The following is a 26,318-nucleotide window of genomic DNA, read 5'->3' as shown; positions in this document are numbered from 1 at the left end:
CAGCCATCATCATCTGGTTCTGGTCTTTTTCCTTTTTTATAGTTAATTACCAATGAATATAGATACAAGCCACTAACAGCAGTGCATGCATTTAACATGTTTAATTTAGTGATGACCCCCAAATCTATTAAAGTTAATGACAAAGGTCTTTTGAGCTATTCAAGATTGGTCTGCTGTTATTTAATGTAAAAAAAAAAATACAGCTTAGCCATATGCAGATTAAAATTAAGTGAGTAAAAATCTCAAACAGAACAACTAGAAATACCCTAAACTGAGCACTTTTGCCTATTAAAGGAGTTAACTTTTCAACAAAGTTCATGATCTCATAAAGACTTAAGAAAGTGAATTGTATACATATGAGGACGAGAGTGGAATTCTAATGGGCTAAATGTATATGAAGTGATTTGCTTGTCATATGCTATTAAACTGGAGATTAACATAATAATTGAATTTAATTGTAAGAGTTTTCCCTAGAAAACAATTACTGGTCAACATTTCAATCATATTAACAGAAGACTCCAGGGCTGCCAATTTGAACTCATAAAATTTTAATATCGTCTAAATATCACTGATAAAAAGGTTTCTTCTTATTTCTGAGACCAAATCCCACCTCATATTACATTTAATTTTTTTTTTAGTCTTTCTGTCAGTGTGGGCATCTGTAAAAAATGGGAGGAAGTTTGTAGGACTTGTCAGAGGAACTTAAATGCCTGAAACCGAGAAGGACCTAAATAATGTGCTCTTTTAGTATGCATTAGAAATAAAATAATGCACAACAGCATTTAAAATACAGGGAGGGTAAGGGTAAAAAATTATACCAACAGTAGACAGTTTGGAACACAGATTCTTGCATTAAGACTTTATATAGCAGCTTTTTACAGGCTATTAAATCATACAGGAGTGACAGGAGTAAGGTTTCTTAATGCATCCAACGTATTTACCAAAACCTAGGGTTTGGTAAAAGCCTTAATATGGGACAGGCTATGTCAAGAATAAGCTTTTTTGCAAATTCCGCTTTTAGGATAAAAAACCTCTGAGTCAGATGTGGCAATGATGACAAGAGCAACCAGAGCTGTTATGGTTGTACTGAGAAATATATCTCAGCCCACATACAGAGAGTGTACTAGGAGGCATACAAAATTAAACTCCTTAATTCTGAAGACAGCCTGCAAAATCTTCTTCAACAGTCTTTTCACGTAGAATTACTTGTGCTAAACAGAAGTGCTTTTTAAACTCTTTGAAATTCCAAAATAGTTGAAGTAAAAATGCACATACTTTGGTTTTCTCATATTTTAAAATTCTGATTTATTTTAGGAGAAAATATTTTGTATTATAAACCACCATTTTTTAAAGCAAAACTTTCAGAAGATGTTTATAAAGTCCATTGAAAGCATTCTCACTCTGAATCCACATTACAGATGAGAAAATGAAATGACAATGAAATCTGACATTCATGAAAAGCATGAGAGTTTTCAGAAATTTCATTCTGAACAGACTTCCAAAGCTCAGGTGTATTCCTGTTCCAGATAAGTGTGCAAAAGGATCAGTGAAATAATTTCTGTGAGAGTGATTGAATGAATATCATCTTCAATTAAAAAATGTGGCAGATCCAGTCATTTGGCCCTACCTTTAAGGAATTAAATCATGTCACAATTAAAAGGCTACAGAACTGTGATAATTATGGATAGATACAATTAAAACCACTTCATTGAAACAAAACAGGTCTGAATAAAAATCTTGTACATTCCTTCAAGATCTGTAGTTGCTGCAATTGAAGGAATTGCATCTTAATGCCCTGAAATGACTCTCTTTGGCCTGCTTGACTGGGTATTAGTATAAAAAAGTACATTCGCTTATAAAAGATGGTGCTATAATCTGATGATTTCAAGAAAACATTATAATTGTTTTTTTTAAACATTGTTGCACATCTGTGGTTCAGCATATATGTATGCAAGAGACACACTGGCACTAAAAGTAAGATTTTTTCAAAGGACTCAAATAATGGCTCATTATACTTTCACCAAACTTCAAAGAAAGCTTCTATTGATTTCAGTAGAAGCAGTGCTAGCTCAGTGCTTAGTGCTTTAGAAAATAACACCTATGCTTAGTATGTTCATGTTTTAAATGCTGGCTTTCTTAGGATACTGCTATGCTTGAAACTTTTTCCTTTAGGTCATCTATAACAATCTGAGCCACACTCATAAGTACAATTCCTGCCACACAACATCTGTTCTAACTGAAATAAATATCTATCTGATCTAATCTATTTATAATTCGTAATGATCGTGACATTATAGCAGCTAACTGCAAAAGTGGTTTTCTTAGTAGAGCTCTCATTGGACAGACTGCCTTTTTAGAAAACTTCAGCATAATAATGGGGAATAAGCATTAAACCACTGTCACAGAGAGACTAGGGCTACATGCACATGCGGCCTGAAGCAAATGTTCCTCTGCAGGGAATTGTGTTCCTATAGCAAGACTGATAGGTCAACTAATTTCTCCTAAACCGTTGTAGATTCAGCTATTACTTGGCAAGACGAGCAGGTAATGCAGTTATGGATGACTATTCATGGCCACGGCATTCTCCCTGTAATATGAACCTATGGCTAATGTAAATCTGACAGCAGAAACACAACTTGCTACCTCCTCTGCTGAACAGGCAGACTATGGCCTAAATTGGTTGTAGGAAAAGGCAGTGAGAGAAATGGAGGTAAGGAGGACAAAATCAAAGGCCAGCAGCTTAGCAGTGGTCGTCCTCTAGCAGTAAAAATTCACAGTGCATTATTTAGCCTTGTCTTATGTCAAGAACAGATTGTGCTTCCTCATCTCTCTGCCTGAGCAACAGCTTCATGGTTTTGTAGCAACTCATTTTTCCATAAAGAAAAGCAAGATACAACAGTGACTTGAAGGTTTAACAGTTTCCTACCTGTGGATTGTCCCAAGTATATTTTCACATACTTGAGGCAGATTCTCAGTAGCAATCATAGTAATCAGGCTGGCACCATTCATCTTAGTGGAACTCTACCCGTTCACTTCAGCAAAGGCACTGACTTGTTTTTGATACAGTTTGTTATTATATAATAAAGTTTTTTTTCTTTTCTGGTGATCTATAAATTCTAGAATTTCGCAGTTGAAAAAGGATTTTAATTAGCAATGTCAAAAAGAGACATTACTGAGTATAGAATTCAGTTCTGAATCAATGATGTTTGGGCTGGGATTTTGTTTTTCTACCTGATTCTTATAAAGGAATCACAGGTGGAAAATAATATGGAACACCAGCTTTTGAAAATATAAAATAAAATATCAAAATTATATGGAAATATTACTCTGTAAATTTGAAATTCCATGAGAGTAACTTCTTGACAGCTTAGTAGTTTCATCGTTGAATATTCAAGTCTATAAGATCCTCTGGAAAATAATAACAAAACTAGACTCACACCACATAGTTGTTATCTAAATCTTTGGATTTATAAATAAATATAAATATATTGAGATAGATAGATAGATAGATAGATAGATAGATAGACAGACAGATATGTCTTTGGATTTACCCTTTCAACAGGAATAATTTGTAATTTTAAGAATATACTACTATTTTTAGAAATATTGGTATAGCTTCATGAAAGTCAACATTTTATATTAATCATGTTTAAAATACAGAATATGTAAACAAGATTTTGTTTAATAGCCTTGTAAATTGGTAAATAGCCTTGTAAATTTTTACATTATAATAGGTGCATTGCTTGTTTCTCACCTCGTAGCTGAACTGTTGAATTATTAATCATTTTTACAAACATTTTTACAATTAATCCGTATGGTCCTCAGCATCTTTCTTTGGGTTGGAGAATGGTTGGGTTTTTTGCATCAGTGTGAAAATGAATTAGAACCTAATAGCATTTCTAAAGATGACCAGTTAAATTGGGATTGTAATAAGCTTTCTGTACATAATGAAAACAATCTAAAACTTAATTGTGTAATTAAACTGAGTGCTTCTGGTAACAAACTGATAAGTATCTTTTAATGACGCTATAAATCTAACCTCATCTAACTGCTATTTAATATCTCACCTGAATTTAAGGAGGATATTCACTTTGCTTATTTGTTTCTTTCAGAAATTAGTTCTGAAATTAGCATATGGTGGCATTTCCATTTTTTAAGAGATTCCTATATATGTCTTTTTCATATATGCTTTTTCATCATTATGGAATATAAAATTAAGATAGCATTGCCAACTGTATTTAACATTTTTGCATTTTAAATACATTATTTGGAGCTCACAAGGATTACACTGTGATCAACCAATCCTGTTTTACTCATCGTCTCAGTTTACCATGAAGAATTAATAGAGTCATAAGCTAGAAATGACAATTACTTCTTATTCAGACTGCCTAATTTCTGCTAGATTTGTTTATTTAGGTGGACTTCTTTTGCTCAGTCTCAGAGGCTGATTAGACTACCATTTCTCAAGCATCACTTAATTCCCAAAGATGCCTAGAAACAAGGAGTGTGTTTGTTTTGACTGTGAGAGTTACCAAAGTCTTCCGAGCATCTCAGAAATGAGGTAGTCGGAAGAGTTAGGTTAGCTGTGATAGGAAGATGAGTGGAAAGATACCTAATATCTGCTCAAGTCCCAGTGGGGACACAGTCTCTAAGATATATTCTGATTACATCTAACTTGAGTTGTAGTAAGATGAATTCAACATGCCATTGGAGAAAGCCTAGAAAACACCTTTTGTGTTTAATGTTCCAGGAAGAAGATGCAAGAACTAAACTTCTTTTAGGCTGTCTGGATCCAAACATCACAAACTCTTTTCTTCAGTTTTCTCTAAATTGAAAATCTTCAATTGGACTTGTACCTTTCACGCTAAAAAATAGTTTCAGATGGGGCTAATTCCACACTTCTTTGCAGCTTGGCCACCATACAGTGGGAATGCAAGGAATACATATCACTGACCAGTGCACATCACTGTTCACATTCTCAGGGCTTGTTGAACACTCAACTTTAAGCATATATAAAGGAATGTTGCTAAAATATGCATTGAAGTTTAGTGGCAAAAAATTTGTTCAGAAGCCATTTGAATTTTTATGTAAAGGAATTTCTCCAGCTGGCTGCTAATTTTGAAATCATGAGAACTTTATTGTTATCTCCAGTGGACTGAGAATAAAAGCCCAAATACATAAATTAATTTTGGCTCTTTCTGGAGCTGCTCAAAATATGGGAACTATTTAGCCATTTAATTTGGTGAAAATGTAGGTTTTTAAAATGTCAGTGCAGTTTTGCGCCGTTCTTTCTTTTTGATCTCATCATTACAAGTGATTTTACACATTATAGAAGCAAGTAGGTGATTTGAAATATAAGCATTACTTTTCATGTTATAAACCAATTATTGCTTATAACAGGTTAGGAAGTAGTATGTATGCATACAGTCACTAAATATATTGATATTTTATACAATATAGTCAACTGAACACTTTTAAAGGGAAATTATGAGAAAATACTGCTTTCCTGGAGTGGTTATTGAAATCAGCTGGAAGCAACCTATTCACTTCTGTATGTTTTCAATTAGTTCTAGTGAATCCTTTCAGAGGATTTTTAACAGAAATACACATGTAAAATTAAGTAACAGTCCAGAACAAACAGCAAGCAGTGGTAGGAATGAGGAGATAGCATAGATTATTTCCTGAGCTGCAGAGAAGAGATGAGAGGGAAGCATTACATGGATAAGTTTTATACAGAAAACTTTAAAACCATAAATCTTTATTACAAAAACAAGAGGTGAAAACCAAAACAGTATGGATTCTGAAAGGATTTGTACAATAAACAATGTATGTTTCATGGAAAGCAACTTCATCTTTCTCATACAAGAATATTACGAATGGGTTAGAAATCAGTTAAAACTCTACCTTTAATTCACCAAGCAAGGAAACATGAAATTAATTATTACTCTACCTTTAATTGGTTTAGTGGTGGACATGATGTAGTGTTAGGTTAATGGTTGGACTGGATGATCTTAAAGGTCTTTTCCAACCTAAATGATTCTATGAGTCTATGATTCTATGATGTTACAAGGAAATTAAAAAAGATGAAGAGAGGATATCAAAAAGTCACCAGGACCAGAGACTTAATCAGAGATAGTCCATCAAGCAAAAAAGGAAAGAGATACAAAGCTGAGGAAAGGATATTGTGTAAACCACTTCTTCAAAATAATTATGTGATTTGTTTTGTTTTGTTTTAATCATCAATAACGTGGTTGTAGACTCCTCAGGCATTTCATTCACATCATCCCAAAGAACAGTGTATAGAGGGAAATGTTAAAGTCTGGAACAGAAAGATGGTGAACTAAGGATACTGCAAGATATGTTACTCTCATGTCTGTCATCTTTCATAACATGGAACACTGCTCATGTTCACAGATGAAAACGGATTGGCTGGACCAACCAGCGTTGAAAAGAAATTCATTGTTGCTTACAAAACAGAAAATGAATTGATTAATTGCATTTGTTTTAACTGTAAGGAATTGAATAATTGCATTTGTTTTAACTATTGTTTCTTTTTTAATGAATTTTAATCATGGTGTTTTAGCAGCACAATATTTGTGGAAAGAAAACTGAAATGGGAATCCTATAGAAACAAAGCTCCAGGTTTGCATGCACAATTATTCCCGATAATTAATCTTGCATTTATCCAGGAACAGACATAATCAGCAAGCAATTCTGAGCCACAATGACCCAGTCTGGCTTACATGTTCAGCATCAAGAATCTCACTATAGAGAATGGCTTGTTGTTAACTCTTAGGAAAATAAGTAAATGTTAAAAATGCATACAAAAAGATAAAACATCCACAGAAGCAGATGCATGTTAAATGAAATATAAAAAAGGAATACATGGGATATTTGCATCATACATTTATGTTCATTATAAACTGGTTTTGGATTTCCAATAATGTTCAGATGACATGGATTTAAGTGAAATACTATTACAACATTTGTGAAAAAAATTTTTTTTGTTGTTATTTTTAATGCATATTTCTCACAGGAAGAATTTGTATTATTCCAGGAACATGAATTTTACTGCTAACACTTCTCTTATCACAATACCTTCATATCCCTGTCCTCAACAAATAAATATTATATTTTTATTTCTGGGGTTTATTTGTCTGTCAAGATCAGTCACTGAGTTGCAGAACAAAATGTAAAGAAGTTCACTAGAACTACTTACCTTCAAGCACAGAAAATAATCATGCAGCAAGACTTCCTGATTATTCTGTTATGACTGAGTGGAGTCCAACTTCTGACCCATTTTAGTTTTTGCAGGAACTCATATTAAACAACTTTTTTGTCCAAGCAAAGTAAATGGTTTCATGAAACTAGGTTATTCAGCTATATGAGGATTTGAAAGAGCTTGCAGCATCTGCATCACATATGGAAGCATGAAGGGAAAACTTTCTTTCATGTTTAAAAGTTGCTAGATAAATGAGGAGAGTATGCAACCATGTCTCCTCATTATACACACCAACTGCAGGTATTTTGGTGACACTGCAGTAGATGATTTTCCCCCACATTTTTTCAGCCTCCTGAGAACTCTTCCATCTTGCGAAGCAGATTCCTCTTCTCTGTGTTCTGCCAGCCATGTAATAAGTACAAAGTTTTAAGATGCCAAAACAGCCCAACTTTTCTACAGCTGACAGTAAAATGTATTACTGTCACTCTTTCCTCTGTCTGCTACCAAATACTATTGCAATACCCTTCTCAGTCCTTCTGTGGAAGAAGACTGAAGACCCTAAAGATCCAAATCATCCTATGAAGATATTTCTTCATTAATTAACAATCATATCCAAGACTCAGGTAAGTCAAGATAATTTCCTTTGAAAAGAACAGTTTGAGGAGAGGGAAGAATACTGAGAAAGTAACTTATGAAAGACAACATTGAAAAAACATGGAATAAAATCCCATAGTACTGACAAGACTACCCTGAAGGGTCAAAGAATTACTAAGAGATCTGGAGAAAGTGCTAGCCTTTTATTTTTGAATCTGTCTACACCGTAAAAACTTAAAGAAAAAAAAAAAAGGAAAAAAATTACTTCATCTGAGCATCTTTAATTGGTCTTGCACTGTTTAGGATGTTCCAGGTGAGACAGAGAGGCTTGCTGGGATTTGTGGGAGATGATTGAACTTCTAGTTATGATTGAGAGGACCTCACTGCCTGTCTTCCTCCATTGCAATTCTGACTTTTATTACCAACAACACGGAAATACTTTTTCACAGCACTTTTTCTGCCTTTCAACTGCCTTCCTGCCCTACTTCTATTGCATTTTTATTGCCCCCATCTGTCCAAATTATGCCATCAGCAACTACAATATTTTTATAGGAAGAAAATATAGATATTTCTAGCATATGGATTTAACATGTTTGCTTGCTATAATTGTTTGTAAATAGATTCATTATATCAGGATCACTGAATTTCACAGTTTCTCAATAGACTCCTTTTTGTAAGCATTTGCAGCTTGAAATACAGCTTTAAGATAGCTGAAAGGAGAAAGATATTGTGAGGGGGATTTCTTCCTGCTTTATTGCATTCTTTCTGTCATTTACTACTGCTGCCATTTGCAGAAGAAATGTATAAAAAAACCACACAACATGGGCAGTATAAAATTCATAAGCACCTTTGAACATACAATTGCACCTTAAGATTTCTTTTCATAAACTGTGTAAGGACAGAATCTTCTCAGAAAAACAACTCTTCTTATAGAAACACCAAACATAAAAAATGTGTACAGGATGAGTTTAACAGCAACTCTGTCAAAGACAAGATCCTAATGACCATTAACGACCATGAACTTCAACAGTAAACAGAACCAAGCCATATTTAAATAAGAATGGCTGAAATGACACAGTGCAATCCAACACCTGCCATGAATCTTGCCCAATCATTTATGAATAAAATTGAATTTCCAACTGCAGTTATGGTCCTTCTCCAAAAGAAAGAATTTTTATAGACAATCTAACCTACTGGTGCCAACCTTCAATTTTCTGGATACTGAAATGCCAGTTCTTTTTCTATGGCTTGAAATAATCTATTAATGTTGAGTTGCACCTCATTCATGCTGCTCTTGATATGCTTCTGAAAAGAGGGACATTCAAAGCAGCATTTATGTTTTGAAGGAAGAAAGAAAACAGTGGAGTCAAAAGATTTTTCACTGCTGGAGGGTGACCGGTGTGCTCTGCATCCTACTGACATAGTGGTTTACAACAAACCTGAATGTATGCAACCGAGTGAGAGAAAATTACGATATGGGAACAACCATATGGAGACTTAAGTGCTATAATCAGGATTTTAATTGAATGCCTCTCCTGGAGGTTTCAGACAGGTTCAACCACATCTGGAAGAAATATTAATGTCTGCTGTGTGGTATCAGTCCAGAAGATTGTTGGATTCAAATGGTGAAAGATCATTGCATAAGCAATGAATCGTCCCTTAATTTTAAGACTGTTAGGTTGTAAAAGAACAACAAGTTTTGAGATTTAATAATAAATACTTCAGAAACTGAATCAGCTACAGAACCAGCTAATCTCCACCCTTGTTATAATGGATTTTACCTATACATTATCTGCTTTTTATATGGATAATAAATAGGATCATTGAATGGTTGGTCAAATGGTTGTATCACAATTTCTTGAAGAGTTCATGTGAGAAAATACTTTATGTATACTCAACTTGAATTATTAATCCCTCCCTGATGCCCAGCAATTTTTCAGGAAGAATCAGTTTTTTTCTGAAGAACTGCCTTCTTTCTCAGAAGTATAGGAGCAACAGCATCACCATTACAAAATCTTTTTTGTTACCTCATCAGTCTGAAGAGACAATTGGAAGGCTTCTAAGCAAGCACCTGCAAACCTCATTAGAATCCCACAGATTTTGAAATTTAGAAGAGCTGATTCAACGCCTGTGCTAGGATTCCTGCTCCTTGCAAGCTGTGCTAATGCAATGTTGTGATCCAGTGCCCTTGCTATTGTAAACATCTTTAGGAGGTCCCTGTAAACCCAAACATACCAGACTAAGCTTGCATTTGTGCTAAACTTTCTAAATATGTTTTTAACTGGAGAAGGCCTATACTTTTAAGCCATACATTCCCATACTGCTGGTCGAGTTCACTTAGGAGTATGGATCTAGATATTCAGCAAATAACTTGTTTATATAACAGTATAGAGGTTCTTTAAGTTGCAACTTAAATCAAAATCAATTTATCTTCTATGTCATTATACCACAAAATTTCTCCTCTAGAAGAAAGTATCTGCTTTAGGATAAGCACAATCATTCTTTGGACTCCGCTCACTGATTCTAATAGGAGCTTAGTCACCATAATGCTAACAGACACTCACATTTAGACACCTATACCAGGAATCTTGATCTTAAATTTAAAACCACCGAATGGGAAGTGCACCCTCAGATCTGAGAAAATAATTGACTTGAGAGAATTTTAGTAGCCAGTAGAAAGTGATAATAGGTTGTTTAATTTTCAGAATTTAAGACTATGATAAACTTTCCTCTCACTTTTATGCTGTCTTCAAACTCTTCCAATGTTAACAAAGTCATTCCCAATTTACAATTAACAATGTAAGAGCAAAACATTTTTTCTTTGAAAATGGAACCATTATGTAAAACATAACAAATTTACCTTATGTGAGTGGAAAATAAGTTTTCTGGGAGAAAATGTTCAAGGTGGGCTAAAGCATCTCCACAGAAATTGTTTTCCAGTGGTAAAAGGTATTCATGTCCAGTTTGTTATAATCATCAACTTCCAATTTTCAAACTGTCATAACACACTCACAGACTGTTATTACATAGTCATTGACAAAGAAATGTTGATGCAATGATGAAGCTTTCAGAAGCCTTTGGAGTACTAAAGTGTGCTCAGATCCTTAGTCATGGAGCACATCAATCTGATGCAATTATTAAACATACAAATTATCTAAAAATTTGTTAGGCTTATTTTACTGATGAAATGGCTCCAGGATTTAAACGATTCATTACTTACCCCTGTTCTTTGAACTTCCAAGAAAATCGCTCTTTGAAATGATTTCTCCCACACCGCCAACTCGCTGCCCAGCTCTACATTGAAATAATGACTCTTGCCATGTCCAACCATAACACTGAAACAATATGGCCTCTGGTCTTCAAGATCAAAGTCCTGATGAATACCTAAATACAAGTTTGCTTGTAGCCAGCAATCATCAGCAAGCCAGAGCTGAAAGACATGTTTCAGTATGTGATTCTTCATCTAGCAAAAACAAACAGTTAAAGCAACATTGTCTTCTGTAAGTGATGGGTACTTGGATACGTTATGTCATTATATTAGCAATTACCTTGACAAAATGTTCTGAGAATTAAGTAATAATTTCAAAGACAACTTCTCTCTTTGCTTCTTATTCACTTTACCCTGTATCACGCAATCCGAGCTACTTCTGCAGTTCCAAAATACTGTCAAAGTTACCTAAGCAATACATTCATAATTTCAAAGAAATTTGTAGCAATATATTGCTATACAGTGAAAAGGAAGGAAATGCCTGAATTGTTTGAATACAATTCAAGAGCTGTGTACCAGCTTTTAAGGATAATATAACTACTTTGTTCTAATTGGGTTCCAATATGCTAAGTACCAAGGAATGCAGTAATTTATCAAGCACCCAAGGGCTAACTGCGGAAATGACAACATAAGCTTTCAAATGTCCCCTAACGCTGCCAATGCTGCTCTGCAGCTACATGGGGAGTGAAGTGAGATCCTGCCATCAACTTCAAGACGAAGAGGAGAAACTTCACATTAGTCTTTTATAATAAAAAATATTCCTGTAACAGAATGTTTTGTAAATGAAAACAAATTCTTACAAGAAACTTCCCCAATCTTTCAAGACCTCGTTGATTAGCATAAATACATTGAAAAAGAAAAGTAAATAAAAAAAGCTACTGCTTATACATTTGAGTACTTTCACTGACTGAATTTCCAAATTACGCATTTTTTAAAATTTCTATTTATCAGATAGGGCCCTTTTTTATCTCCATTTCTCTATGATGGCATGGGGCAGAAAACAGTGAAAGAACAAAAAAAGTAATTTGCAAAGAGAATTTTGTTTCTTATTTTCTAAAGTCACCTGCAAACAGAATTTTCTTTCTCTAGCACTCCAGGTTAGGTTTAGGAGACTTGACCCTAGGCAAGCAGATCTAAGGTAAAAGCAGTTATGTTTGACTGGGCCTAGGTGGCTTTGAAAAGACCAGAAAGCAGCTTTGCAGTGGTACCCAAGTCCTAGAATCTTGTAGTCATGGTAAGCCTTATAAAGATTTAGAATTTATTTTTCCAGAACCTCTAATAGTCCATCATAGCCTATTGAGGCTATAGTTGAAACTCCATGCACATGAAAACAAACAAACAACTGGAATTTGAGCATCCAAATGTAATGTAAAATATTCTGATACATGTAAAATAAATGCTTAAATGTTCAGGGTCTTGTGTCCCTCCTGTTCTAGATGCATACACAGCTGCCCTCGCAGGACAGCAGTGAAGATCCACTTTTTAGTAATGAAAAGCAGAGGAAACAAATGCTCTGCTAGTACACCCTCCTCTGTGTACTGCTCTCATATTCACAAATACTCAGATGGGAACTGAAAAATTTGCTTGTGCTGGTGAATTACTGAGTAACATAAAGCTGGCAAATGTAACCTTATGCAATTTACTCAAGTCTAGTCTGTTAGGCTATGGATGTTTTGTGGGGGACCTCAGAAGCAGCACGTCATGCCACCAGGGTACACAGCACTTTGTTGTCAAAAATGGCCCTGCAGCTACCTGAGAACAGTCTTGAGGAAATTCAAAGTTATTTCTCAATGCTCCTTTGGACTGGTGAAAAAGAAGCTGAACAAAATACCTGCATGTCATCTGGTGTTCAGCGGCCATGGAGCGACAGGTATTACACCTACATGTGCTTCAAGACTCAATACTGCTCATTCTGGCTCATAGACTACTATATTAATATTTTTTACTTTGTGTGTGAAAATACCACGCAATAAAAGAAAAAAAAAAGTTTTTAAGACAGGTGGCTTTTAAAAATATATCTAATATTCTCACCCCTGAAAAATACAGGTTTTCAGCAACAGTTCTAGTAAATACGGAGTATGAGGCAAGGTATGGGAAGACACACATGAGATAAGAGATCACATTTTCAATCATCTGGTTGTTACCACTAAATGTCCATGAACATGCAAGTACATGATATATTGATGAATTCACGTACTTGCATATGCATGTTTGTGTATGCAAGTGTGTATTTATATGTATGTATGTATACACACACACAAATCTAAAATATAGCAAACATTTTGTTTTAAAATGCCATTTCCATATTGGATTCTTATTTTCCATGTTTAACTCTTCTGTCATAATAAACATAGATGAGAAGCTTACAATTAGGTGAGTAACAAGTGCGCCTCACCTTAAAAGCCATCTTTCATGAGAAGATACAATAGCACTCTCCACCACAGCTTTGCACTAGTTCTAACCAGCATCTGAAAATCCTTAAGAACACCCTCCCCAAATGGCAGTTTTTACAACATAAACTCTATCTTTCAGGCTGTAATGTCGAAATCCTAATATCTTAAGATTTTTTCTGTCTTTTTGGATTTGTTCAGTTTGCCTCATCATCATTTATATCAAAGAATCAACAGAAAAGAGGTTAAGGTGTTGAATTTGAGCTTTTGCACTTTAGCTAATGTATTCATGAAGACTGGCAATTAAGCATTCATTTATTAAAATGTCAAGAACATTAAAGAGTTGAATCTTGGGTATTTCATTTCACACTTTTTTTTCTTAATGAAGAAGTATCATGGAATTTGCTTTAAGGATAGATTGTCCTTGAAATTACCAGAATATTCAAGGAAGGACCGAGTTTCAAATCGGCAGTAACATGTCAAGGAGAAAAAAACAAAAACCAAACCATACTAGACTCTTTTAAAAGGGCATAATGTGTACATATTTCATTGCTGCCTGACTTATTTATCAGTAAAAAGTAAATTTTAAAAAAGATTAAGGAGAAATTATCTGGGACAGAGCCTCTGCTCTTTGCTACTGTGATGGGCAGGACCTGAAGTTCCCCACGTGTACCCAGCTGGAGACATGGTCACATTGAAATAATGCTATGCTGACAAAAATATGGCTGTACTCCTGCAGCCTGCACTCCAGAGCTGAGCTCAAGTCCCAGACTCCAGGATTGCTATTTTCCTGGCATGGCACTACCCAAGACCCTTCCCTCTCCCCACTTTTGCCAGAGAAGGGAACCTTCCTCCCCTATCCAGTGACAGCAGGCTTACAACAGAGAAAAAAAACAGGCAGTGGTGGGCTGCAAAACTGACAGCTGACATCAGCAGAAGCTCTTTTAGCAGTCTCTTAACGGAACTGACACCTCTGTAAAATGCAGATGTCAGCTCATGTTTGAGAGCTTTTTTTTCTAGATTTCTGTCAAGTTCTGTGTGCTCCTTGCTCTGTCAGTTGTAACTTTATCATGTTTTCAATTTATCTTTTTTCTTTTTTTAAATCATAATCAACAAAATTGGTGTAGGAAACGTGCCTACATTGTTGAAAGTCAGTTTGGGACAAGTAGTTTGAGCAGTCAGAACATGGAAACTCCCTGCCATCCCATTCTTTGAAGAATTTGGTCATTTAGTGCTACAGAGAACTACAGAGAACTCCCTCCTATCTGCTGAGCAGAGCAATAAAGGGGAATAGAGTGTAATTGTCAGGTCCATGATTTTTTTTTTTCTTCTTTTCACTTTTCCTTCTTTAAGTTGTCCTGAATAACTGTGTTGCTTCAGAAAAAAACAAACAAAAAAAACCCCTTAAGCAGTTCTCCTTGTGCAATGTTAAGTCAGGATCTGTACAGGTAACAGAGCAACAACCTTCCTTCTCCACAACATTAGTACGTGGTCAAAAGAGAGAAGGACAGCAGTTGGTGAGAACTAAAGCTGATTTGTGATTTTTCAGTGAAACAGCATTTTATCTGAAAAGACTGATCTCCCCTCCCCACCCTGTCCCGATAATATGTTTGGTTTTACTTTCTTAGGCAAGTAGGCTCTCATCTCGCCTTACCTCACCTGCAAAGCAGTTTTTGATTAGCTGGTAGAGAACTAAATTAATCTCTCTGATGCAACTTACCAGAAAATATCTTCTGTAAGTCAATTATTTAAACAGACTGCTAAGGTTTTGCCCAAAATCCTTGCCTGGGACAAGCTAAACAGAAAACACAACACTGTCTCTAGGCGGTGGAAAAAGTGAAGAATTCTATGGTACACAAATGCACCGTGTTGCCCTTTGTAAGGTAAAACCTACTATAATATTTGCAAATTACATATAATCTAAAAAGGACATAATTTTATACTTTTAATTACTGAAGTGAAATAAAAGTAGCTTTATATAGATCAGGAATTACAGCAAAAGCATTCTTCATCAGATTCTCTTAAAAATCTGAGCCACTAAGGAAAAAAGCAATATCCAGTTTTGTTATGCTTAGCTGTGTGTCTCACCCATACTTCATAAGACCAGCTCTAATAGTGAAAAAAGTCTTAATATGGAAGCATTTTAGTAATTGCTCACTTGGAGCTTAATCCATTTTCCATATTCTCTTATACTTGCATAGCTAATGCACTAGCCATTACAAATAGTTCTTTTTTAACAACAGAAAAACTATTTGAATGTTAGCTACTCCTAGTTAAGATTAACTTGAGCTTATCATTAACAGGAAAAGGCAAGCTTTCTTCACTAAATAATATAATTGTAATTGTTAGGAAACCTACCTTGTGAATTTTAAATAGAACCTCACAGAGGTTATAGATTTTTTCAGCTCGTACCCAGTCTAGTGTGCTTACCTATAATATCAAAAGAAAATATTAACAACACATTCTTTACTCTAAAATCGTGTACAGATGAAAAAAATTAAAAAGATTTCACCCATCAATATTCTACTGGATGCTCTAAATATAGGCATGTTACTACATTTTATATCCAGCATTTAGAAAAGACTGTCAAATAACATTCAGTTTTTACAGAAACAGCATCTACAGGAGTCTTACTATAATTAAAAAGTATTAAATAATTTCAACGATTTTTTCCCCATTATTACTACGGTATGATCAAAACCTCTTTGTAATCTCTGTGGTGAGTTACGCGAGCATATTTATTTTCCAATATGCTAACACAGAGAACCCAGAGTCTCAAACCCAGAGCCATTCAGCTTCATGTCTCAATTTAAAAAAAATCTTACAATTAACAGACCAAGATGCGCTCCTAAATTTAGGTTGGAGTTTACATACACTAGAGCACCAATATATTAATATTTATATTAAAAACTGAAAAGGACTATGTGACTGCAATATTTGAAATTAAGAAGAATGTCAACTGTATGCTTAATAATAAATACAAAAAGACATTTTTTATTTTCTTTTGATTTTGTTACTTTATCCTGTCGACATGACACACTGTTAAAATTTGACAGAATGATACTTGAAGTTTTTCCCTAAATTCTAGTTCATGATACAATGTGGTAAACTGTTTTCTTTTAAAAACAGTACTAGCCTATGTAGTTCAAGAAAAAAAAAAAGAACCTATACATAGGAAAAATACAAGGGGAATACACTTTGTCTTGATTATATATTTTAGAGCAAAATCCTAGCTCTTGGTGAATGCACAGGAATGGCTGCACAGATATATGAGGAATTTGACTAAATTGTAGCTCTGAGGCTTTAGCATGTGGAAGTAAGTGTTTTGGTGACTCTAGTAGAAACTTGGATACTTTAAAATGCTAGAGCAGATGCAGCTTTGTCCTGTTGCTGCCCCCCCTCCCAAAAGGAAGAAAGCAGAAAAATTAAATTAAATTATATAGGTAAAGCAAAATTTGGCTGTAAAACATCTGGCTTCTGTGGATGAAACTTAACTATGAAAAAACTATGAAATTCAATAACAGATTCTTTTTCTCTATATTCATAGTAGCACATAGTTCACCTATAACAATCAGTCTTGTTCCTGATGTTTTGCATGAAACATGCATAAAAACACGAGTTTTTAAAATTTATTTTTAAGTTGAATTTCCAGGTCTTCATAAATTCTAAATCATTTAAGCAAAATAGTAATAAAATGGTGAAAATCCAAAACACTAAAACACTTAGGGGCAGACTGATGTGACTTGTACTGGTTATTAAATGTTACTTCAGAGTGCTGTTGGAGGAGTAAGGTGAACTTGGTGTTAGTTTCTTTCTAGTCTTATATGCTCTTATGTCTAGTCCAATTGAAACTAATGAATATTATTATCGAGTAGACCTCACAGCTATGTGTTTCAAAGCAGTTTCAGAATTTACCTGAATTCTTTCTTCTTAGTATGGAAAGCATCCCACCTAAATTTAGACATCAGAAGTATCTAATCTTAACAACTGCCGTGGTTTAACCCCAGCAGCAACTAAGCACCACACAGCCACTTGCTCACTCCCCCCCCCAGTGGGATGGGGGAGAGAATCAGAAGAGTAAAAGTGAGAAAACTTGTGGGTTGAGATAAAGACAGTTTAGTAAGTAAAGCAAAAGCTGCGCATGCAATAATCAAATCTTAAGTTCACCATAATGGGAAAGAAGAAAAAAAAAAAAAGAAAAAAGGCAGTGCTTGCTCACAGTTTCTCTAACTTTAGATTAGATCTTTAACTTCTAGATGACTAAATTTAGATGAGATGGATCACCTGTTGCAAATGGGACTGACGACCTCTAGAACAGAAAGTTCTGTCACTACATCTTTTCAGGATATAAAGGGACTTATATTCTAGGATTCTCCATTTGACAGTTTTTATACGTTAACAATCAAATGACAAACACCACTTGAATATAATACATGTGGTAGAATATGTAAAAGCATGTTATATACTTTCTGTTTTATTATGACCAATTTCTCATCATAAATTAAAGCTCAAAACATTACATATAGCTACCTTTAAAAGTACTTAGTACTACTTTAAAGGAACTTTGTCAAATGTAAATTTATTGTTAGCTTTTTTAGAAAATTAATTTAAAGCAATTTTAGATATTATACTTGTCCTCCCATCACTTCATAAAATGGAGCAAGTTTTAGAGTCATACATTTCTAAGTTTTAGATTTCTGTTACTCTTTTCCTTCTAGTAAGGTCCATTCACCATTTTGTTTGAGATTTGCTTATTGATTATTGCTAAGAGTAAGCAATAACACACATTTAGAAACAACTGAAACTGAGGAATTATGAAGCCAATTCATAAAAAAATATTATACATTTAAACATGCTCACACAGAGCAAGTACTGCAGGTCTTTGCTTAATCCTTATTTACAGGGAAATATTTTTTACTTTGATGGCTGTTTTGAAAAGAAAATAACTAAATAATGCAGGTTTTGGCCCATTACTGTTGATCCTCAAAAGGGATCTTCATGCTTCTTGCAAAATAAGACCTAGAATAGTGGCTAGTTCATTATTTGGTCTTGAATTTCTCAAAGGGAAAGATTCTTTTCAATCTCAGTTCAAAGCAGGAGAATCCTTCATTCCTAGTAGTGGCTAGACAAGATATAAAAGCATAAGCACCAACTTAATCTGCTGTTTATGAAACTGAATTTAGTGACACAGGCTATTACCTAAAAGATGTTGAGACATGACGGAACTTTCATTTGCTCATATCATTTGTTTTGGATCCCTGAAGATTAATTTAAACTGTTGGGGTTTTTTTGCTGGTATTAATGATGCTACCATGGACAATGGTGACACTGCTGTGCCATTAAATTCACTCTGAATACTTCAATCTTCTCCACATTATCCTGTGCATCTCTTTCATCCTTCAACTCCCTGTAACCTCTTATGACTTTTTCAGCAGAGATAGTTAGTGATGATGATAACTGTCAGCACCTATATAGGCCACGATTTTCTTTTACTCTGTATGTCAGAGAAAGGCTACCATACTTAAAGCCAAGAGTGAAACAGTCTGAATATCAGAGTGTGCAAGGAAATCAGGAGAACATGAATGACATGTTGAGAGAAATTTTAAGGAGGGGAAACAAACATACTACAAAGGGGTACTAGAATCCAGAGAGACAGCTGACACTATATATAGTTTTCTCAGAACCATCATAGTATGCCTAAATTTAAAATGTTATTGTTATATACTGCATTGCTTTAAAAAAATCACAAATGATCACATACTTCTAGTCAATGAGAAAAGCTGGAAAGAATCAGAAAAGTTCACAAAAAGTGCAATAGCCTTCATTTGCTTTAAAGGATGTTTCAGTTTATTGCAGGCTTATCCGTCATCACACATTTAATAACTGGGTAATGATTAGTAACTAAGATAAATGAGATACTGAAATATATTCCTTAGGCAATAAAAAAATTTTTTGCATTATTTCCCCTTGGAATTGTTCCTGTAGGTATGCTATACATTGCAATTTCTTGGGTTTATTTTAGCATGACAAAATAATAATTTTTTAGTAAAGCATTTGACAAAAGGTTTCAAAAAAGGTATATTCAGAATGGGTCACTTAATGAGACATACTTCCATTCATATGAATTTAGTTCTGACAAAGTGTCAAAAATAGTGTCAAAATACATGAAAGTACCAATTAGCATTCAATGAGCTTTCAATTTAATTCTTGCTTGTCTAATACATGAATTTATGACCAACAGTAGCTGAATGCTATTATTATTATTATTGGAAGACCAACTCCTTAGCTAACTCAATGCATTATGTGAAGTATTGAATACCTGGTTTTGTAGATATTTGGCTATATTAATCCTTTCAGAAAGATTGTAAAATAACACATTTGTAAACTCACACATAACACTGAGCTGATTGCAGATAGAAAAATAGGAACCTGAAATTACAATTTTAAGTCCATAATGAGAGACTGAAATAAGTATGTAGAGTTACAAAAGTGCTAAGTGTTACAGAAGTACTTTTTACTTCAGCGTGAGTTTCCGTAAGCTCCTTGTGTTTTAAAAACAGGCATTATAGTGGATTCCAAAAATAAACAAACTACTAAAATCTAGTTTTACTTAGTTAGACCAAGTGATCTCAGCATCAGTTCAGGCTCATATTCCAAATATACTTAGCTTTAAATGTGTGTGTTAAACACTGATTTTTCTTTAAAAAGTTATGATTTAAAATAGAGAGAAACCAATAAAGTTAAATTCATTTTGACACAGACATGTAGTAAACAACAAACTGAAAAAGTTAATGCCTAGAAGAGAATTCTGCTATTACAGAATAGGCATGGAAGACTTTCATGCCTATTCAGAGATTAGCACTGAAGGATTGACTAGACATGAGAAATAAATATGGGGTGCATGTAAAAGAGAATCACACTTCAAAACTCACTAAAGTCAAAGGGAACATAACATACTTTATGACTTTCTAAGCACACTGAATCTGATTCTAGATATCTCAAGTACCCCCCAAAATATTAAAAAGTCTTGAATACATTTAAAGAGTAAAACTTAAGGGAAAAAAAGACCAAAGTGGCTGTAATACTTATTACCAGAATACAGAGAATGCTGCATTATCTGACAATTAAGCAGAAGCATCCAACCCACCTAGAAGTACTAAACAGGTCTAGGCAAAAGATGAAATACTTTTAGGTCAAGTGTAATTAATTTCACTGGTCTCATCACTCTTCAATGGAAAAAATGAGCCAAGTATAATTTTAAAAAATTGAAATATTAAAAAGTAAAAAAAAATATCAAGTAATGTTCTTGAGATGAACTATGATACAGCAGTATAAGAAGCCTAAAGATGTCCAAAACAACTCAAACTCGTTGCTACAAATCACACACAAAAGAGCAGTCAAAATAAACAAAACTAATAGAACAAAATAAATAAATACTTGTGTGTAGAGTTAGAAAGTTCACCAAAAGCATTCATGGTCAAGTGTATGCCCTCCAACTCATTGCCACCTCTTTCCTAATATGCTACATTGACATTATGTATAATGTAAATTACAAATACAAGTATTTAGAACTTACACAGCAGTACTCTCTAACATTCAAAGCATCGCTCGTGCTAATTACATTATGCAAGCTCTTCTTTCCTGCCATGTTTTTCAAAGGTGGAACTATTTCTGTTACTTTCACATTATTCTTGTATTTATTCCTTTTCTTAAAACTATAAGCAGCATATGCAGTGATTGCCTAGCTGCCTTCATGTAAACCACTTCACTGTTATTTAATCATGTTGAAAAAGAGGTTTGTAATTAAGGGTAACACAACAGCTCCAAAGATATGGCTACTTTAAGACTTGAATTTAAAAACCATCTTGAACTATGAAGAAGACATAAAACGTCAAACAGTAAAAACCTCCCCTACATAAAGCCCATATTCCATCAAAAGAAAACATTTCATTTTTCTGGAAATTTTCAATGACATAAAAAAAAGTTTATTCTTGAATGACAATTTTGAATAAAGTCTCTTCAATTTCTTTCCAATTTCAAGATCTGAAAATTGACAGAAATTTATTAGATGCTTTTAGAATGTACTAAAATACTGCTTGTATATTAATGTTGACACAAGAATAATTTCTATTTGTGCAATGGTGTTTTTGACGTGCAGTTTTCAGAAATGTGTCACAATTCTAATGCAGCTATGTGTAAATGAAATTTGTAAATTTCTTAAATACAGTCAGATAAGCCACTTTAGGGATGCAGAAAGACCATTCTCTGTTAATCACATGGCTCTTGATATTTACTTCTGTGGTGAATCTTCTACATTTTTGGAAACGCCATCTGAGATATTGTTGAAATGGAGTATAAATAGAATATTACTTGCCATAGTAATTTCTTTCATATTATGATAGCCACATTTTTTCCACAATTTTCTTTATTTTTGCCCATGGGTAAAACTATGTTTTCCATTCTTATGAAAGTTAGCAGCTGTATTTACATTCTTATCATCTTTTACACACAATGAAGTAGAAAAAGAATAAAAATTGTACCAGATCCATTTACAAGCAGTTGTAAAGTTATGGGTAAGGTCATTACAACTAAAAATAACTGTATGACTTGTAGGTAATCTATCCTGTGCACACTATATTGATACATTACATGGATTCAGTATGGAAATAGCAATACCATCATAGAAACATCTCTGAAATGTTAAATTCTTATCTTCTAAAGATCTGTATTTTTTGTGATAGAACAATCAATTTTTTAATGTTTCACTTAACATAGTAAAGAAAAAAGTCATTGGGAGCAGTACCATTAAATATATCTAAAACCAGTGAACCAGCTCTATGCATGGCTTTGTGTGGGGACCTGTTTCCAGCTACAGAGCTGAGACATGTGACACAGAACCAGTGTCAGGGCGCAGCATGGGTTGGTGGCTCCCTGGGTGCTGTGGGAGCTGCCCCGGGATCTGGCAGGGCCAGGTCCTCCCCAGCCAGGGACCATCCCATCACCCTGTAGTGGGCTGACCAACAGCTAAGCACCCACAGAGCTGCTTGCTAACTCCCTGTCCCCCCTGCAGGGGAGGGAATAGGAAGAGCAAAATCAAGAAAACTCATGGGTCAAAATAAAGACAGTTTAATAAGTGATGGAAAGAGGAAAAAACCAAGTGATGCAAAGGTGATCGCACCCTGCCTGCCCCAAGCAGACTGACACCCAGCCAGTCTCTAAGCAATGGCTACTTGTGAAGACCAAATCTCCATTCTTTTATTGCTGAGCATGATGTTTTATGGTACGTAATATGCCTTTCAGCCTATGTGGGTCAGCTGTCCTGGCGGCGTCTCCTCCCAACATCTTGCCCACCCTCAGGGTAAGCCGTGTGAAAAACAGAGAAACACTGTGCAAGCAAAGCTCAGCAACAGCCAAGTCACTGGTGTGTTAGCATTGTTTTAGTCACAGATACAAACCCCACTGCCATATGGGCTGCTATGAAGAAAGTTACCTTCATCCCAGCCAGGCCCAGTGCGTGCCCCCAGCCTGGAGCAGGACAGCCACGGGGACTGGGGGCAGCCCCAGCGCTGGGCACCAAGCACCTCCCTGGGGACAGGGACGGGCTGAGACTGGGCCTGGCTCCTTGGGGCCCATGGCTGCGCAGGACAGGGCTGTGGGGAGCTCCTGACTGGTTCTGCTGCTTTGCTGGGGCAGGGGCTGACGGCTATGGCAGGGCTGCACTAGGGTCCTGGGCTGTAGGAAGGGTGGGGAGAGCCCCAGGGAAGAGGGTCAGGGACAGGCAGGGCGGGAGGTGCCCTCAGGACACTGATAATCATCTTTGAAGTCTGGCTTTAGATCCAGGTTTGAATTCTCCAGGTGGGTGGTTGCTGGAAACTTCCAATTTCCTGTTTTACTTTTTTCCCCTGATATAAAACATCTGTGGAATGATTAAAAAGCAAGAAAACTGGTCAGCAGGTTTTATGATTTATAGGCTCTGTCACACTTCCTGGTATCTGATTACTGGGATGATATTAATCCATTGACCAAAAGGATCCCCTTTCTTCATTTTTCTGAAAAGCCACTGTTTCTACAAACAAATTGTGCAGAAGCACAATAGAGTGTAGTAGATACTGACAAGTAACACAGTACAAATACTACCAAACATTCATCCTCACTTGTCTGTTCTTAGTAGAGTGCTGAACATGGTAAATGAAGTAGTTTATCTCCAATTAGTACTTCACTCGGTAAGGAAAAACAAACCCAGACATAACAAACAGGTTTCCATTTACAATGAAACTCTCACAAAATATTATTTTTTTACCGGTGGAGTGCTGAAAATGTAGAAGGATGAACCCTTCAGTGCCAGAAACTTGAATTTGTAGAGCTGAGATGAATCGGTTCCTTCAAGTCTCTCATTTACCCATCCCATATGGATGACCTGTAAAAGAAAATAATTAAAAAATAAAGCTCTGTTTTTCAGTGGAGCATAAGATATACCTGAATAGGTCAAGTCTTTCCACAAGGAAGAGTGATCATATTAGAATAGGATGCATCATCCCCTTCTTCACATTTGCCTTCCTGCCATAACCATATGCTTGAAGTGTACAGTATCATGCCAGTGTGTCAGAAGTCCTTGAAGAGACTTAAACTTACAGTACAGGTTGAATCTTGTCTGAAATAATCACCATTTTAAAAGCCACCTATACATGTCTCAGCAGACTCTCACTTGAGCCAGCAAAAAACCTAGGCGTACTGAAATAGTTCAGCCAGCAGTTTATAAAAAACATGATCCTATATTATCTATAGCACTGTCAAAACTTGGACATACTGAAATTTCTGTTACATGCACCTCTAAAGAAATACATCTGAACAAATCACTAGATTTATCTGAAATCAAACAGCTTTCTGTATGCTCATGTTTGCTACTGTCAACAAAGTGTCTTTGTCACACTGATTGTCTTTCAGAGTCTATACACTTTTTTTATATACACTTTATCTCATGACAATGATTTATGTTCTCATAGAATTAAATGTCAAATTCAGTTGCTACACAACTTTGCTCTAACAGTATTACAATACATGTATTTGTATTTCAGATACATTAAAAATAAGAAGAAAAAAAAGAAGACTGCATGCTTCCTTTTTGAGGTAAATGCAAATTTATAAAGGAATAATGCCATAGTGTGGTAGTAGAATATCATGACTGTAGTTACCCAACAAAAATAACAATTACAAACATTTTAGGCTTCATTTTGCACACATTAAGAGGAACATATTGCCCTTGAAACAGGTACTCGAATCTAGAGTGATCCACCAATCTGAATACACAGCTATTGCTGATAAGCTTGCTCATTTTCAATTAAGGCTACACTTACGGAAAATACTGAGTTACACAGGGGCAGAAATGTCATAGCACTTGTGAATATACTGAGCCCACAAAGCCCAGTGGGTGTACCTGTAGTTATTACCAAGAGCGCAAAGGTGGAAAGAATGGACAGGGAGTAGCTAATAGTACAGATGCTCGCTCATACTCTTATATCATGAAAAATCTCACCTTGTTTTCTAATTTTGTTATTTAGTGTATCAATTATGTCTCTTAACAATCAACTTATTCAGAAATAAATAATAAATCAATATGTTGAGCCAGACAATCCTTCTCTATAGTATTTTACTGAGCTCTAGCGTTAACATTTTCAGGAGATCTAAGAAACAGCACAATAAATAAATAAATACAGTAGCCTTTCCAGTTCTCACTTTGCTATTGTGTAAATTGAATAACTCTCACAAAAATATTGTTTCTATAGTAGTCAGCAAAGGTTTATAAACAGGATGTTCAGACACTTCATTGCTTTAACAAAATATACTATAGCATTGTTGATAATCTACAAAAACTGTATAATATATTGAGTTTATCAGCGTGGTAATAGAATATCAAATAATACAGACAAAAAGAATAATGTGCAAATCACAGGGTACAAACAATACAATATTCTCCTTCACATTCATAAAGTCATGTTTGCTGACTTGCAAATGGACACCAGTTATTAACCTGTAACAGTATTAAAATCTTTACTAAAAAAGTAATTCACTGATTAAATTGATAAATTGATAAGCAAAGGATATAGCTCTTTATTATGTTCTTTGCTGATCATCACCATCATCACAATTTATTCTTACAGCAGCACTCACCAAATAATTTTGGAATTATCCACAATGTCAGATGGGAAAACTAAGCCATGGATAAAGTCTGCAGCTTGCCCTGGTCATTCGTCAAACATCATATATTAAAGCAAACATGACACATTCTGAGAAATATAACTATATATCTTGTTGCAAACCAAATATGTTCATTTAATATATTAAAAGAAGGAAAATATGAAGTTCTTAGTTGAAACTCAGGGCAGGGTGGCATCAGAAGACTGCAATTCCACTTGTCAAAATTGTGTTTTCACTTCAAAATACAAGATTTCCTGTGATTGACAGGAAAAAGTTGATTTTTATAGTTGACAGAAACCATAGGTTGGCCCATAAGCACTGGTCCTAAGTACCAACAGTAGTGCAAAAGACAACCATACTTCCTTTGAATAAAATTCTAAATTTAGAAAAGGTGCACTGAACTTCTCTAACTGAAGTAAGATGAGATTTATTTTTCAATGAAAATGTGCTTTATGTCAAAGTTTTCCATCTGTGAAATGGGAATAATTTCCTTTACTTATTTTATGGAATTTGTGTGAAGGCCCTATCACTGTTGTATTATCTATGGCTGCAAGATGTGATAGGAGCGCCAAATGTTATAGGCTCGATTTAATGTAGCACTTTATCTTCTGGATAATCCTCTTGAATATGTATTTAGCTACAAACACAA

At 35.0% G+C, this 26,318-nt stretch overlaps 1 protein-coding gene across 1 annotated transcript in view; it reads right to left on the bottom strand.

Annotated features, from left to right (window-relative positions):
• The window catches only part of SNTG2 (syntrophin gamma 2), a 324,178-nt gene that overhangs the window by 23,605 nt on the left and 274,255 nt on the right, over positions 1-26,318 (bottom strand). Inside the window, exons 12-14 of the mRNA XM_075707925.1 lie at positions 23,775-23,891; positions 15,833-15,904; positions 11,037-11,279 (exon numbers count right to left, since the gene is read on the bottom strand). Coding sequence (XP_075564040.1) covers positions 11,037-11,279; positions 15,833-15,904; positions 23,775-23,891 — 432 coding nt within the window. The remainder of the gene's footprint in view (positions 1-11,036; positions 11,280-15,832; positions 15,905-23,774; positions 23,892-26,318) is intronic.

The sequence above is a fragment of the Pelecanus crispus genome, chromosome 3 (assembly GCF_030463565.1).
Source record: "Pelecanus crispus isolate bPelCri1 chromosome 3, bPelCri1.pri, whole genome shotgun sequence".
Classification (NCBI taxonomy): domain Eukaryota; kingdom Metazoa; phylum Chordata; class Aves; order Pelecaniformes; family Pelecanidae; genus Pelecanus; species Pelecanus crispus.
This window is presented reverse-complemented; position numbering and strand designations above follow the sequence as displayed.